Here is a 16,374-nt window from a genome sequence, read left to right as displayed (position 1 = left end):
CAGAGTGATCGTTTTTAGAAGGGGTGTTAGCTGTCGTTATTAAATTCATATCCATCATATACTGCCGTTAGAGTTGAAGAAACTAAGAGTCGAGGCCTAAAGGAGCTGGTAAAAAAAACTGGTAAGTGCTTTTTTATTTTTTTAATGTTCTAAACGGGTTTCTTTCAAAGACTGAAGACGTGTTTAGTGAGATATACCATGTTCTTATTTTTTTCGTTAATAAAGTGCGAAAACCAAGGATGTGATAGAGATCATCAAAGATAGTTGTATAATTAAAAACCAAAAAGAAATCCTGGCCAGTGACGTTTGACTGTCCTTCATTATAGATTAAGGCCTTTCTCGTCCTTTCATTTCAAGTTCGATGTCAAACTGTCATGATTAGGAGATTGCTGTCTCTTCTTTCAAATAAAAGGTGGGCTTCTTGAGAGTCTTTCCCAGCCCCCTAATGTAGAAGAATTATGATTTAGGCTGCAAAAGAATGAGAGAATTTACTGGTTTCGTGTGGGCTGAAGGCGATTTGTGTAAAAAATTGTAGTACACATGTGGTTTCAAAAATATCCTGTTCCATGAGAATCGGGGTCTTGGAGCTCATTAATAAAGCGTCTTGATTGTCTTTTTCCTTTTAATTTAATTTTTCCTTCTGTTTGTTGGGGTTGATACTCGTTAGTATTTTAATAAAAACTGCTATTTGTGTTATATAGATCATTAGTAAGTACACGTCATAGGACAATGGTGGTTCGTTTTTAAGAGTGGTGATCACGGAACTACTTGTACCTTGTTCAAGTTCTCATAAATTTGATAATTACAGGAATAAAAAGGAAAGGTAACGAGCAGTACTTTCGCGGCTTACTGTTTATTACAGTGTCGTAAAAGGTGGTTCTAACTTGAAATCCTAATGCGTTACCGTTCAGATGAATGCTACGAAGCATTTTTGATGTCGTACAAGGTCGTTCTAACTTTTAAGTCTGTGGATGAAAGTGTGAACATCAAATTAAAGCAACGGAGCAGAAATCTCCTGTTCGCCTCTAGTAAGGTAATCCGGAATTCAACTAAAAATCCGAATCCCACAAACGATTGGAATCTGTAATCCAAGTTTCACTGGAATTCGGAATCCAGAGTCTAAGCCGATTGTCTTGGATTACCTTAAAAAGAGGGGTTCGTCCTCTTGGATGAAATTATTAAAAGTTTTTAAAAAAAGCGACCCTGACTTTTTTCTCAGAAATGAGGGCTTTCGTCGTTGTCGGCTGCTTGGTGGCGTGTTTTGTTGCTGTAGAGTCCAGGGCCCTGAACGCGTTAGAATCAAACACTGCGCAGGTAGCGCAAGTTGCACAGTCGTTCACCGCTGACCAGATAGCATCTGCACCGCAGCAACTCAGTTTCCAGAGTCAATCAGATGAATTGAAACAGGATAAAGGCAAGAAAGGTATGCGCATACTTACACATGTCATTTCCTTTTCTTAAAGTAAAAGGAGCAGGGGCGACTAACCATAAGGAAAAAAAAAGGTCATATACTTCATTCGTTCATTCATTTATTTATTTTTGCCATTAACCAGAAATACAACAACATTATACAAAAATTTATGATACATTAAAGATACTATTCAACTAAATTATTTACAAGATCAAATCTTTAAAGTGGTAAGGGCAAGGAAGCCTATATAGAAGCCGGGGGCTTGTAAACTATAGGCTTCCGGGAACTATAGGGTAAACCATGCAAGTTAAGGGTACTGGATGAAAATTTGGATTAACGGGCGATTTAAAATAATATCTGTTCTGCAGGTGACGCCATCAGTTCGTCGGAGCATTTAGTTCTATCAGTTAAACACTTACTTTTCTTTTCAAATTTTTAGTTGGGTTTAGTTGGGTCCTAATAGAACACGTACGTTGAAATTTCGAAGCCCTTAAGTGTCACGAGACTAAACTAGAATAGCGCTTGACAGAACTGGGAGAGAAACGACTTACATGTATGTCTCCCGAATAATTGTGGCCTCTCGTGCATATCAAGCTTTATGGCTCTGGTTGAAACATTTTTTTATTTCTCACGTATCAAAAACTTCACAGCCCTGAATCTAGGACGATGAATCTATCACCTCTTGGATTCTTGCCTTTTGAATTGCATAATTTTGATTGCATTTTGATGACGTCACAGCAACAGGGTTTCTAAGACTTGACTATACAAGCCGAAAATTTGAGCTCAAGTGGAATTTACAATGCCTTGCGTCTCCATTTTATCCCCAAATTCTATTTATTTACCAGTAACAACAGAATAGAGTACGATTCGTGGGGATATTACTGACTTGAAACTGGAACTGCTCACTCGTTCCCAATATTCCTCTTGTACTTTTTCTCTGAAGAAAGGGTGTAAGTTCTGTGACGGTAGAATTTTCAAAGCTGAAATAAAATGAGTAATAACTTCTATTTTTTGAATGCTCGTTTCAAAAAGAGGAAGAGGTGGCAAGGTGTGGACTTAAACACTTTGTCTGACTAATCAAAAGTTTTAATCTGATTCACAACATAAAATATTTTCGGTTTAGACCCTTGAATGAGAATTGATAATTCCACATTTTACGAGAAAAAGATGAATTGCATATTTTGTGTCTCTCTTCCTTGCAGGGAAATCAGGCGATTGGTATTACCCAGGATATGAACATCCCGGATACCCCTGGCAATATGGATACCCCTACGGCCATCATAGCACCTACCCGTACCCCTATCATTACCCATACCAACACTTACCCCTACCAGCTCCGACACTCCCTCCTTCCCACCCGGCTGTGCATGTCCAAGGTCCGGTTGTGGTCTCACATCCGCCCCAACAACCCTACCCCTACCCCTACCACTACCCCTATCACTACCAGTATCCCTATAACTACCCATGTCACTACGGATACAACTGCGGTTACCCCTACGGGTATGCTGTTCCCGCTCCGGCTGAGACTAAGGAAGAGAATCGCAAGGAGGAGAAGAACGGGAGCAAGGAAAAGGAGGACGACAAAAAGAGCAAAATAAACCATTAAGAATATTATTCTTATAGTTTGATCTTAGTCAAAAAAACTAAATAAATGAATCATGTATTAATGAAATAGTTGTTTCATTATATCATTCATTGCATTGGAGTTAACCATATCGCTCGATCTGACTGATTGGCTAGGGGCACTCTATCATTCAATCAGATCGTTGGATAGATTTTTTACGGTTTTGTTACAGCTGTTGCGGGGTCTGGACACTAGACTTGTTCGGGTCCGCCACATATTTCAATTTAGCTTTGTCACTTAATAATTACTTTGCAAGCGATCGGATCTTCTGAGAGTTTCACTGCCGACTGTACCAGACCCCCAATGTTTCTCCGTTCCAGACCTGACACAAGCTGCCACAGAATTCAAGGTTTTTCTTGTATACATATCTGGGCCATCTTGGATTCTTTTTTCAAAGGATGGATTTTAGTCAAAATTTAAACATTTCAGCTATCTGCCTTTTTAGTCAAAGTAGACCAGTAAAAAAAAACGTTTGGCGATATTTTAGAGTTGTGAATTGGCTACTTTGTTCAATTACAAGATTTTGATGGTGGTGACCTTCCAAGATTTTCTAAAGGGGATACATTATGACTTTTAGTCAAAATTGAAGAAAACATATGCCTGTAATTTTGAAAGCGTTTTGAAGTTGTGATTAGGCTTCCTAGACCATTTTCAAGGATTTTGATTTCTGCTGTTATCATGATTTGTGTCAATTTATATTTTGTTCCAATAGTTTAAATTTTCATCTGTGTTTTCCTTATAGTCGTTTAAGACCAGAAAATGAAAATATTTGAAAATTTGAAAATTCTACAATGTTTGTAAATGGGCAAAATAGGCCTAAACGGCTCCTAAATTGATTTTTCAAAGAGATTAGCCTGTGACGTGATTTTGCTGAATATTTTTTCTCTGTTTGTTTTTGAAAAAGAAATAGGCTTAACTTTTGAAAAATCTCTGAATGGAAAACCTTTTCTAAACTATAACATAATTTATAGTCGCCAAATTTGATTTTCCCAAAGGGGTGAGCCTATGACATAAGTAAAACTTGTCAAATTTCTTTATTGTTTGTTTTTTGGACAGTAGGAGCCCATGATTTTGCTAAAAAATTTGAAATGTCTTTTTGTTTGTTTTTGGGCAAAACAGACGCAGAAACAATCTTTGGTGAAGTTTCTGATAGAAAACAAGCTTTTTTAGATGATAAAAAAATTCGATTTTACAATAGTCGCCAAATTGGTTGCCGCATACGTCACAGACACTCTAAACCGTTTGTACAGAGCGTCTGCGAATTAGTGTACAATAAAGCCTTAAGCCTTTTTATTACGGCTAAATAACCTTTATAGTTTCTTTGATTTTCTCCAAAATGGCTGAACCCGAATACAGTCGACTCTCTCTAAGACGGACACCTTTGGGACCGGCACTAACTGTCCGTCTTAGAGAGATATCCGTCTTATAGAAAGTCAAATAGAGGGAGCAAAGAAAGGTAGGCACCAACTCTAGATAGGTGTCTGTTTTATAGAGGTGTCCGTCTTATAGAGGTGTCCGTTAAGAGAGAGTCGACTGTAGCTACATGTGTGGTTTTTTGGCCGTGAATATCATGATTTCCTACTGTTTTTTTTTACTCTAGAACTGTGCGTCGGCCACGGAATGCACAATACGCGGTACTGTGGTGTCTGCGGCGATTGGAAGACGCTAGAAAACCAGTCGGAAAATTTACAAGTAAATTCTGGCCTTGAAGGAATTCTCTCAAAGCATTTTTCTTTGTTCGGAAGACGGCTTTAAAGTTCGAACTGCTCTTTCATTGTTTACTGTAAACGAACCTTGCCAACTCCCTTCTGTGAATTTTGACATGTCACTGCGCTCAACTGTCACGCAAACGAATGAATTAGGCCAATAGCGAGGCGGATAAGAAACCCGTAAGAAACCTGCCTATCAGAAACGGTCACATATATCCTTGCGACTCTGCAGGGTATTAGAACGAGCTTTTGTGCACTAATTCGCAGACGGACAATACAAATGGTTTAGACGAGTGCGTGGGCCGGCTGCAACGCAGGCTATCAATTGGGTATTTTCCTGAAAAATTTGAAAGTTCTCCATAATTTGTTTTTTTGGCAATGTAGCCCTAGAAAAAGAGTTTGTTAAAGTTCAGGGGCGAGTTGTTCAAAGTAGGGTTGAGATAACCCAGGGTTAGTGCGAAATTTGAATTCAGATAAGAAAGCTTAAAAAGCAAATTCAGTTTTATTCTTTTTGCCTACAATTTGATGATTGGATGCTCTAAAAAGAATACAGAAAATTATCCGGGAAAATGCTTTAGAGCAAAAGAAAAAGAAACCCAGGTTAAAATATAACCCAGGGTTAGCGTTAATCGGCCTTCGAACAACTTGGTCCAGGGTTCTGCCTTTCTATATTGATTTTTCAAAAGGGCTAAGATTTTTTTCATGGTTTGTTTTTGGCAAAGTAAGCGTAGAAACAATGTTTGGTAAATTTCTGGGTATAAAACAAGTATTTTTAAACTATAGGAATATCAGTTTTTACATAACCCACGAATTTGCTGAAAATTCTGAAAGTTCTCCATTGTTTTTGGGAAAAAAAAAATAGACTTAGAGATTTTGCTGGAAAATGTTTTAAAAATTTATCAGTAGACTATAAAAAAACATAGATTACATATATACTTGCCAAATTGCATTTTTTTCAAAAGGGTTAGCCCATGATTTTGTTAACGAAATTTGAAATTTCTTCATTGCTTCCTTGAGGGCAATACAGGTCTAGAAATTAAGTCTTTATCGAATAAACACTTGTTGATATTGTATAGTGGCTAAATCTTAGTTGGCGTTGTCAGGTCCATTTTTTTTTTGGTTAGGTATCTTAGTATCTTAGGGATCAATCTATTCACAGCCGTTAACGGAAATCCAAAGATGGACTTATGATATTGGACATGGGATTTGATATTGTTTCAAGCAGTGAATAAGTGACAAGTCATTGCCAAAATATATATATCTATTTATTTTCCTCTTGTCGGGAAATTAAGTCGTTGGTAAAAAAGGCTGAACTTGTTAAAACATCATCTGACTCTTGGATGCTTCCCCGTGAGGGCATTACCTTATTTGGCCCTTTTTTTGAATAAACAGAGTATGATTTTCAGAGAGGTGGGTCTAAACAAACATACCATTTCATTCACTATTCAGAATTTTAAACACCGTGCCATTTGGGTGGGAAACTTTAAAAGAGTGTGACTTCACTGATTGACTATAAAAGGTCTAAATTTGTACTACCAAAATCTTTCCTTTTAGAATTCTAATTCCATGATGTCAGTTTAAAAAATAGTTAATTCTCTATTCGAAACAAAATGAGTTATGGCCAGAAAATAAGGTCTTATAATTTTTTTGAAGGCTATGGCTGCGCATCTTTACCTAAATTTCCTTCGAGTGTCCCCAGGGATGCTTGCCGTCTAACTCAATGTCTTAAGGTAGCAAAATATTTACAGGGTGTTCTTCAGTGTACTATTTTCTTCACATCCGATTTCCTCTCTATCTTTTTTAGTGAATTGAAGAGAAATCCTCCAAATTGTTTATTTCTTTCCCATGGGACAGCATGTTGGTGCGCATGACGGAGCACAAACTGGCATCGGGGGAGGGGGTGGTGGTGGAATATACACTGGGGGAGGAGGGGTGCAGCATTGTTGTGGGCAAATTCTCATACAGTAGTGGATACAAACAGGAGGGCACTGAGGGGGTGGAGGTGCTGGAAGACCGGGGCATCCTGGTGCGCCGGGTGGTCCCATTGGTCCCATGGGTCCCATACATCCTGGAGCACCGGGGAATCCACGACATCCGGGCAATCCTGGTGGTCCCATGCATCCTGGTTGTCCTGGGGGTCCTGGCTGTGGGCAAGGCATTGGTACTGGAACGGGGCATGGTGGTAGTGGGGGTGGTGGTGGGGGAGGAGGTGCGCAGCATGATTGTGTGCAGGCCGGAGCACAGGTGGCAGGACATCCGAAGCCACATGGGTTAGCATCACGCTTCTCTACAGTTTCTGTAAATAGAATAACACGTTTGAGGAGACGGAAAATGTATGAAATCAGGAGCCTATGAGTAGGGGCGACGACTTCAATATACTCATATGTTACAGCGGTGTTACCAAAACTACTATTTTTAGAACAATTTTTCTGCGAATTTACACCATCTTTAAGTCGCACAAACCAGCCAGCAGAACCTATAGACCTGAAATCTGATGGTAGTTTTTGACTTTATAACGGTGTTTAATTTTGCCATTATCTATATGATTTAGATGCGCACATAGACAGAAAGAGCTTCCATTTTCGCGGGGGAAAATGCATACTCTAAATTGTATCTCAAAATAAATCGATCGGAGAAAAAGCCTTTTACATGCCTAAAAGGGGCGTTCGCTCTTGGTTATGGGCTCCTGATAAAAATATATACATGTAACGGAGAAACTAGAGAAAACTTTTGATGTGATTACCAGTAAGAAAAGTTATACGTTGTACGTTTTCTAGTTGATCTTACCATACCAACTATAGCTCTTTAATTTCCTCAGTGATGACTTGTAAATTACAAAAGAGGGATACAGTTGGTGTGATAATTAACTATATAGATAAATATGGATTCAAAAATCGCTCTAGCAGTCAAATGTAAAGGTCTTTAGTGTCTACCTGGCTCATCGTCCACTTCTTTTGTTATTTTGACAATTTTTCCATGGTGTAGATATGCTTCTGTCACTGCAGGCAAAAAGACAAATTTGTTATGATTTGTGAATAACAGGCAGACAGCCACCACAAAGCATGCGCGGTGCTAGCCTCACAAGATCCATTGGTACATTGTATGTTCATTTGTCAAGGCAACAGATGTAAGAGGAAAAATCTAATTCCCGCCTCCCGACAGACTACAAATAAGGGTAGAAGAAAGTTGAAAAATAACCGCGATATGCTTTGGCCCTCCTATTTTTTTCTGAGTACAGACATTTCTTAAAAAAGTCGAAAAATGGATCCTTTTCCAGAGCGGTTAGTCCTTGGTTTTGGTCGAAAATTGGAAACTTTTTCGTCCTTTCTTTTTAGGCGAAATAGTTTTAAAAAACGTGTTTAATTTCTAGATACCCCCCAGACTATTAAAACACCAATTTAAAAATGTCCCAAAATTTGCATTTTTCCAAAGGTGTTAGTTCATGGTTTTGGTCAAAAATTTTAAATTTCTTCATCCTTTCTTGTAAGGCAAAATGGACTTAGAAAAACAGTTCGGAGGCATCCTAGATAGAAAACGACCCCCCTAGACTATAAAAACACTGATAAAAATGTCCCAAAATTTGCATTTTTCAAAGGTGTTAGTTCATGGTTTTAAGGTTAGTTCGTGGTTTTGATCAGAAATTTAAAATTTCTTCACCCTTTCTTTTTGGCCAAAAAGGACTTAGAAAAAGTATTTTTTGCTGTTTTAGATAGAAAACAAGCCATTCTGGACTATAAAAACACCTATTTTTAATGCATTTGGCCACAAAGTGTTATTTTTCCAAAGTCGCAAGATGGAAATTTTTTCGAATTGTTTAGTCTAGGATTTTGGTTATGGTTTTTTAAATTCCTTAATTTTTTCTTTTTATTCTAAAAAAGGTGGAGAAATTATGTTTGGCGATGTTTTAGATAGAAAACAATTTACAATTAGTCGATCGTTTTGGTAAAGAATTTTAATTTTTCCTTTCTCATTTTGTTTGCAAAAAGTGGACTTGAAATAACATTCGGTGATTTTTTAGTTAAAATTGTTTTAACAGAAAAGTAGCCTTTCTATACTATAAAATTGTCGCTTGTGTATAAAGGTTAAGTGTAACCTCTCAGCTTTTCTAGAACTTGCCTTGTTAATAGTTTCTTAATTCTTCCTTGATTTGGAGGAAGGTTTCACTCTGCGTGACAAGGGCTCGAGGGGGAGGGGAGGGAAGAATTTAGACCTGTGAAATCGCGGTGAACAAGAGCCCTTCATGCACTCATGGGCCTCTCATAGCCTTTGTACATCACCCCTCCTTTTCTCCTCAACTGCATCCACCGGGTACAGTTCTTCCCTTCTTTTTTCCCTTAAAATGCCAGTTTGCTTTTTTAAAAACTCTCTGAGGAAAAGATCTACCAAACAAGCAATAAGTCGCCCTCAACAGTACTTAAGAACTAAAGTTGATTTCCTATTCTCACACAATTATCGTCAAAAGTGTTGGGAAGGTTGCTTTTTGACCTCTTTTTTCCTTCCTCCTCCCGCCCCGTGCCCGATGTTGAGCAAAACGTTTATGTTTGTGCGCGTAAATTTTCTGTTATATCCCGACTACCTTTATCTTTGATTGTAGGTCCTTCAAAAGGTCTCCCCCAACCCGGAATATTTTAATCCAATTTTCCCCGGGAAATCTTGTATGGTAAGGGTGGCTGGTCCCCTTACCTCCTCATTGCAAAAGAACAGCTTGCCTAAAGTGAAATAAACGTCCGCTGGATCATAGAAGTTATTTGTTCCTGGTGCAAGGTGCATGGTAGTCTCGACGAACATCAGTCATTAACTTTATTTCCTTACTTTTAAAGGTCTCACCATAAAAGAAGGTCCTATACTTCTCCTTAAAAGTACGTCATTCCCTAGCTTAATCTCGTTTTCACATTGTCTAGCCCAATAGAATTAAATCAACCAGAACCTCTTGAAACAGGTAATGTTGTGTGAAGTTTCGTTTCAAGACCGGTCGGGTAACAATTATTACAGCTGGCAATTTAAAGCTGTTATATCGATTTCTATAGATATTAAACACAGTGTTTTTTGTTACCTCTCTTTATTGATGTGTTAGTCTTGATACCCTTATGGTACTTAGTAGTTCTGGCGTAGTTCCCACTGAGATATAAATACCGTGTTTAAACACAAATTTGACAGCAAATTTTCTGTTGTACGTATCAGATAGGATCACTGCTTTTACGCCCAAGTGTAGCCATAATAATAATATTAACTATTATTAAAAGAAAAACGAAATTGACAAAAATATCATTTGAAACTCTACTGAACAACCATACATGGAATAACATTTCGGTAGCTTTCAAATGAATGGTCACATCTACGAATTTCATTCAGACTTAAATGTTACACCTACTCGAGGAACCATGCCCCGGGTGGTTTGACTGATCATGCACGGTATGAAATAAGAAAGAAGAAGAGGAATTACCTTTTCTAGCTTCCAACGAAGCAATAAACAGGAAAACGCAGGCAAGTGTTAAATTAAACATGACCCAAGTTTCTGTGGAAAGAAACAATCAATGGCTTGTTGTCAATCACCAGGCGACCCACGCGTAACCTGCCAACATCTTTTTCTACTTGAGTGACTCGGAAAAGGCGGGAAAAATATCAAGTCAATAATAATAAATCTTTATCTTTATAAGTTATGTTTCGACAAAAAATAGCACCTAAGAATATCATCATTATTATTATTTTCATTTACTGTCATTGCCGACCAATAAAAGATAATCTAGGGTAAGGAGGGGCGTATCTCGCCATCGTGTTTTTAAGTATTTGTTTAGAAATTTGTATCGATGTTTCTCTGGATGTTTTTGTTAAATTAATCTACACCTTCGTAAAAGTCTACATTTCCAGGGTTCAAAGAATCGCTTTCACCCAAACGAACACATGATTTTAAAAGGAAGTTTACTTACTTCGAACTTACAGGGTCACCTGTAAAACCATCTATGCGAAAACACCTCCGATATAGATTACAGATCAGTAGATTAAAGAAGGCCTATAGTTCTAGTGCATGGTGCCGAGTGCTATTCTAAAACAATTCGATCAAAACCCAACTAAACATTTCTAACGTGATATTATTTTTTTGGTCGTTTACCTTAATTCGATATCGATGCTGAGGAACGTTGTTGAAAGGTCAAGTTATGTGCAGTCTCTTCTGACGGGAGCGTTTGATGGGTGGGTGAGTGTATTGATATACCAAACGTTGGGCGGACAAATTTGTTCAAGACCTGCGCGGAAAATAATATTTGTCAACACCATTACGTCATGGCCGACCGATCCGGTTTTTGTTTTTCTCCGAATTGTTAGCTCAAGCAAATAGTCCTGGCCCTTGACTGAAGCGAAACAAATTAAGTGATTTTTATTAGTCTAAGAAGGCTTTTGAAAGATCCTGGTCCCTTGTTGCCGCTCAATTGAACCGTATATTTCCATCAATTGATCAATATCACGGGTCATTAATTATTAATGAGGTTGGAGGAAATAAGGAACTTGATCCTCGATATTTATTGTACTTGCAGTTTTCCTTGACAAATGAAATCACAAATTTTCTTCTGCCTCTGGGAAACAAGCAAATTATTGACAACATTTGTTTTGAAACAACTTGTGGTTAAGCTTATGTTAGGTAATTCCTGTCAAATGAAGACCACTCAAGCGTCAAATCTGGCGGGCAAAGAGATAAGTAATTCTTACAACAACATAATGAATGTTTTACAAGTCGCGTTAACCAGGAACAAAAGCGGTTAGAAAAAGTTTGCACTTCAAACACTCTTTTTTCTTGGGTAGGTCTAGGAACATCGAAAAAGACAGGTAAGATATAGATCAAACAGTTTTTTTTAATAGTTTCTAGTTATGGTAATTGTATTTGTGGTCAAAAAGTGGTGTGAAAAACCTGCTATTATGTTTTAAATAGCCGTGTTTTGTTGGGTAAATATAGCAGCTAGGAGAATTATAACATCCTCACCAAAAATAAAACAAAGGTAAGAATAACTGCCGCTCGAACTCGCAGTGGTAAAATAACGGTCTTATGTGTTACAGTAATCATGTGCAATTTCATAGTTATCCCTTCCTTGCAAGGGTTTGAACCATGAACACATTACGGCACATGGTGTACGAAAATTACAGTATTTAGTCCAAATTTATCCTCCTTTTAACGTTATAAGGAAAATCTGCTATCATAATTTCATGTATTTGTTAGAATTACAGAAACGCAAGTGTATCTTTGCTAATGAAAATCAATCGACAAATCGCAACTTCTAAACTCTCGGAGGTTTATTTCATCTTACATATCCTTGGTGATAATTGAGATTAAGTTTGGAGAATTGCAGAGTATATCCGAGAAAATTAAAAAAAACTGTATCTCCAAAGTTCTTCATAATGTCTTGTGTAAGCTTTCACCATACTGAACTCAATAACACCCTTAGTAGAACTGTAGATTGTCTGTCCAATGTATGCATCTGAAAAACAAACCGTTTCCTGTTAATAAGATTTAAAGATTAACCAAAGCTGACCATTCGAAAGCCACTTGTTCGTAAGAATCACGAATCAAGAACTTTTTCACGAATCACGAACTCTTTAGGGCTAGCACTTCGGACACCAACTTTTTAAATATTTCCCGTGGTTCAATTACCCATAACTCTTACCCCCAACCGAGACCCAGCAACGCCACTGCAATTGTCGACAAAACTATAGAGAAATTAGTCACATAGTTCATAGTTCGGAAAACAAAACAGTCTGGACTCCAGAACCAATGTTGTTCTGTCGCTGTTGTTGTTGTTGTTGTTGTTTCCTGTATAAGCTAAAGAAGCGACAGAACATTTTTAGGGGGGAGTGGGGAGGCAATGATAAGGAGGCGTTTGTAATATGTGAGAAATTACGTTGAACGTAGCCTGCGTAGCATGGCGGTTTTGTCGAGCTGGCGCATGAGCGGCGAAGCCGCGAAATTCGCGAGAAAAATAAAATTTTTCAAGTTGCTCCCGCCGCAATCTCCTCGCGGTTTCTCTGCCCTCGCCCGCCTTTATTACTTAATGCGCCTAACCAGAACCGCCATGCTGCGCAGGCTATGTTGAACATTGAACGTCCTCACTATTGTTGTCGTCGATTGCAGTCTCTTAAGAAAAAGCTGACTCGTTAATGGTTAGATATGAACAAAATATCCAAGTCTGTTATCTAGTTGTTTAATGAAAGGTGAGACGCATATAATTAATCAAAACTAAAATTCTTAGAATATAGTGCTTACTATCATAGTTATGTTAATATATATCAAAAGGTTGGGTTTTTTATTATTTTAGTAGCGGCAACATGTTGACAGTTACCAGCTAGTATTCAGAAGACCTGTTCGGCTCAGTGTATGTTTTGCTTTCCCAATTCAGACCACGTGAAGCTTTCACAAGGGAATTTGCCTTTTGTCTTTTCCTGGCCCATGCATACAAATGCACGTCGGTAAGACGAAATGTTATTTCAGTTCTCTGGGGTGCATCTCGTGGTCCGAAATGGAAACGCAAAAAGGTCTATTCCTGGTTTGCAACCACGTGACAAGGCGGCCTTGTTGGGGGTCAATAAAACAAATTTGTATCCCAAGAATTTACACGAAAATGGGTTTAAGTTCCAAGAGAAGAGAAACGCTTTTGTCCTTGATAGCCAACATGGCCAACGTGACGTCACCTGCAAACTGGCTGTTGTTAGCTGAGATTTTTTCACGAGGCTGGCGTCTGACAAAGGGTACCATATTTTTTTGATAGAGCCCCAGGGCTCGAAAACAGTACGGGTCTGCTGACAATGCATGTCAACATAAACTTCAAGTACATCACTGGGGTAAAAACAGCTGTAAAGAAACACGAATAGTATCCCAAATTGTTTACATGTTCAAACAGATGCAGTATTACGCTGATTTAGCAACAGAACGGGAACGTCAGTTGACGACGGCGCGCGCAAAATAAACAACTGGATTGACCAATAGCAGAGCGGTAAATTGGGCACCGGAAGTCGTGTTCAGTCCTTTCCGGACTCTTTCCCGTTGTCAACTGACGTTCCCGTCCTGTTGCTAAATCAGCCTAGTTACTCTTCAAAGTTTAAAATTAACGCAGGGGTGTTGAATTCAAACTTAGAAAATACTTTACAGCTAGCTCTGAAGTTAAAACTGTTTCTGTATTAGTTATGTTGATCAAATTTTCGGTTTATAGGAAAGTAACAAGCAGTCGTAAACTAGAGGAAAAGAGCAATCTATTAAGCTTGAGTTTATTCCAAATGCGTGTAAAAGTAAACGGATCTAAACCATGGTGTAATTGCTATTTGTTTTTTTAGATATGGACCTTAGAATTATCCTTGCATCTTGCCTTGTGGCGTTAGCGTGCAGCAAATCAATCGGTAAGACATCCATCTTAAATCACGTGACTAATGACGTTAAAGTGTACAACATAAAGGCAGTATTCATGCATGTAACCTTGAAGCAAATATAAAAGTAAAGAAGATCTTTACCTGAATAAGCCTGTCTGTCTGATCGGGCGCTATGTCAGTAGAAGGTAAATATGTCAGTTAATTAAATATAACGGTTTTGTGCCTATCGAAAAAAAATTAAGGTCGAAGTAAGATAACACTTAACAAGACTTTGATTATTCCGGATATCACAAAAACCGAATCCAATTATTGTTTTACGATATGGTGTTTTGAAGATAACAACGACAAACACACTGCCCCGTGGAACACTGTTTCACATTGCTTTTGCAAATTATGCATTGCTGGCGCAAGCTACAGATTAGTCAGCTATCTGAAAGCAAATAACTAAGGATGCACTGATTTCCAACATTATTTTTAGGCTCTGAGACAATGAGAGTACAGACAGTGAGCGCAATGTATAATAATGTTATTTATTGCTTTTTTTATTTTTTCATTTAAAGAGGAGAAGGAGAAGCGCGAGGCAAGCCCTTGTGGCTATGGATGCCCAGCAGTCTGTGCTCCAGCTTGTGAACCGACGTGTTGCGCACCACCACCACCCCCACCCCCACCACCATGCCCCGTCCCAGTACCAGTGCCATGCCCACAGCCAGGACCCCCAGGACAACCAGGATGCATGGGACCACCAGGATTACCCGGATGTCGTGGATTCCCCGGTGCCCCCGGATGTATGGGACCCATGGGACCTATGGGACCACCCGGCGCACCAGGATGCCCCGGTCTTCCAGCACCTCCACCTCCACCCTGCCCACCCATCTGTATTCACCACTGTATGAAAATCTGTCCACAGCCATGCTGTGCTCCTCCTCCCCCAGTATACATCCCACCACCTCCTCCTCCCCCTATGCCAGTTTGTGCTCCATCATGTGCTCCAGCCTGCTGTAAATAGGAAGTGGCCAAGATGAAAACCTGCGGAAAAATCCTGATTTACTGACTTGCCCTATGGGTGCAATAGCTTTACAAATTTGAATTTTTTCCAAGTGAGGCGTCTTCTTGTGCGTTAAACTAGTATTAAATATTGAATATTTCAATTTCCATATCTGTGTCAACTGTATATATCTTAATTATGGCGTGAAACAGCGAAGCTACGATTTCGAAAAAAGTGGATGAATACTTGTGATCATACTGACACACTGATCAAATCGATGATTTGATTTGATATATGGTAAAATAAACTAGGAGCCCATCAGTACATTCGCAAAAACCAGAGATTAGATAAAAGTATTGTCGCCTGGCTGTTCCGTTGTGGGTGCAAAAATTTCGAACAAATGCAGCTCCCATTCACAGTCCTCACATTCGAAGTCAATAGGGAGTATAAGCAGCGACGTTTTTGAGCAAGGCTGGTCCAGAAGTAAGCTTTTTTCTCTTTTTAATAAGCCAGTTGGCACCACCAAATTTGAGTTGGTAAGTGTTGTTTTACTCTTAAAGAGAAGATTTGCCTTAAAATTTGTTCAAAATAACGGCTCAAGAGTGCAAAAAGTCCACTTCCAGTTGATGTGCATTGCTCCTGGCGTCGCTCAAAAACGTCGCCGCATAAGGTTCTTCTTAAAATAATGACAGAAAATGGAATTTATTCACATCTAATGAAGGTAATTTCCAACACCTTTTTGTTTGTTTATTCTTTGTGCGCGCCCTCATCAAAATTGTGCGCGGGTGTCACACGCGATGGCGCAATTATTTCGATGGAAACACCACATTACTGGAAAAGGTCTGAAGGTATCTAGTTGCGTTGTCCTTTGCCGATCACAGTAAATGTAACAGCAATTGGCACACGTACTCCGACCCACGGCCTGGCCAGTACCTAACGCATGCGCAAAGTCATATCATCCGGGCGTTGGCAGACAGCTGCCTTGACCTAGGTGACTCCTTATCAAGGATCATCAAAATATGAAAGTCCACAGCGACAAACCAGTCAGCATGGTATAGCTGTATGACCCATGAACCGCGGACTCTAGCTCCTGGAATAGGTTCAATTCAATGTTAATGAGAGATAGCCTGCCCGATTTTACTTAAAGGCTCGCTTTTCCAGGGTAGAGGATCACTTTCACATCTAAGATCGTGTTTTGATTCCTGGCCATGCGCGAACCACATTTTGCGTTCACATTAATCTCGTTCCCAGAGTCCGCATAGCTTTGTCCAGCTGCAAACGAGATCGCGTTCACGTAAGT

At 39.0% G+C, this 16,374-nt stretch overlaps 2 protein-coding genes across 3 annotated transcripts; one reads left to right on the top strand and one right to left on the bottom strand.

Moving 5' to 3' along the window:
* Window positions 1-6,007: 6,007 nt before the first annotated feature.
* LOC140930386 (uncharacterized) lies at window positions 6,008-12,514 on the bottom strand. Of its 2 annotated transcripts, XM_073380067.1 has the most exons (5): window positions 12,397-12,514; window positions 10,854-10,986; window positions 10,188-10,259; window positions 7,678-7,743; window positions 6,008-7,040 (listed from the first exon to the last, which is right to left on the bottom strand). In XM_073380067.1, the coding sequence occupies exons 3-5, from the start codon at window positions 10,246-10,248 to the stop codon at window positions 6,577-6,579; spliced, it is 591 nt and encodes a 196-aa protein (XP_073236168.1). In that variant the 5' UTR covers window positions 10,249-10,259; window positions 10,854-10,986; window positions 12,397-12,514; the 3' UTR covers window positions 6,008-6,576. The 2 variants fall into 2 exon arrangements, with proteins under 2 accessions (XP_073236168.1, XP_073236169.1); XM_073380068.1 differs by lacking the exons at window positions 10,854-10,986; window positions 12,397-12,514 and adding an exon at window positions 10,672-10,771.
* Window positions 11,422-15,243, top strand: LOC140930387 (uncharacterized). The gene is made up of 3 exons (XM_073380069.1): window positions 11,422-11,563; window positions 14,057-14,119; window positions 14,650-15,243. Exons 2-3 carry the CDS (start codon window positions 14,059-14,061, stop codon window positions 15,093-15,095), a joined length of 507 nt encoding a protein of 168 aa, XP_073236170.1. The 5' UTR covers window positions 11,422-11,563; window positions 14,057-14,058; the 3' UTR covers window positions 15,096-15,243.
* The last annotated feature ends 1,131 nt before the right edge of the window (window positions 15,244-16,374 follow it).

The sequence above is a fragment of the Porites lutea genome, chromosome 3 (genome assembly GCF_958299795.1).
Source record: "Porites lutea chromosome 3, jaPorLute2.1, whole genome shotgun sequence".
Taxonomy (NCBI): domain Eukaryota; kingdom Metazoa; phylum Cnidaria; class Anthozoa; order Scleractinia; family Poritidae; genus Porites; species Porites lutea.
The sequence above is the reverse complement of the archived record's forward strand: the minus strand, read 5'-3'. Positions and strand labels throughout refer to the sequence as shown.

Coding starts and splice junctions, on each gene's coding strand:
- LOC140930387 (XM_073380069.1), top strand. CDS start 14,059: ATGGACCTTAGAATTATCCTTGCATCTTGCCTTGTGGCGTTAGCGTGC. Junction 14,120..14,649: donor AGCGTGCAGCAAATCAATCG/GTAAGACATCCA, acceptor TTTCATTTAAAG/AGGAGAAGGAGAAGCGCGAG.
- LOC140930386 (XM_073380067.1), bottom strand. CDS start 10,248: ATGTTTAATTTAACACTTGCCTGCGTTTTCCTGTTTATTGCTTCGTTG. Junction 7,744..10,187: donor TTCGTTGGAAGCTAGAAAAG/GTAATTCCTCTT, acceptor TTTTGCCTGCAG/TGACAGAAGCATATCTACAC. Junction 7,041..7,677: donor AGAAGTGGACGATGAGCCAG/GTAGACACTAAA, acceptor TTCTATTTACAG/AAACTGTAGAGAAGCGTGAT.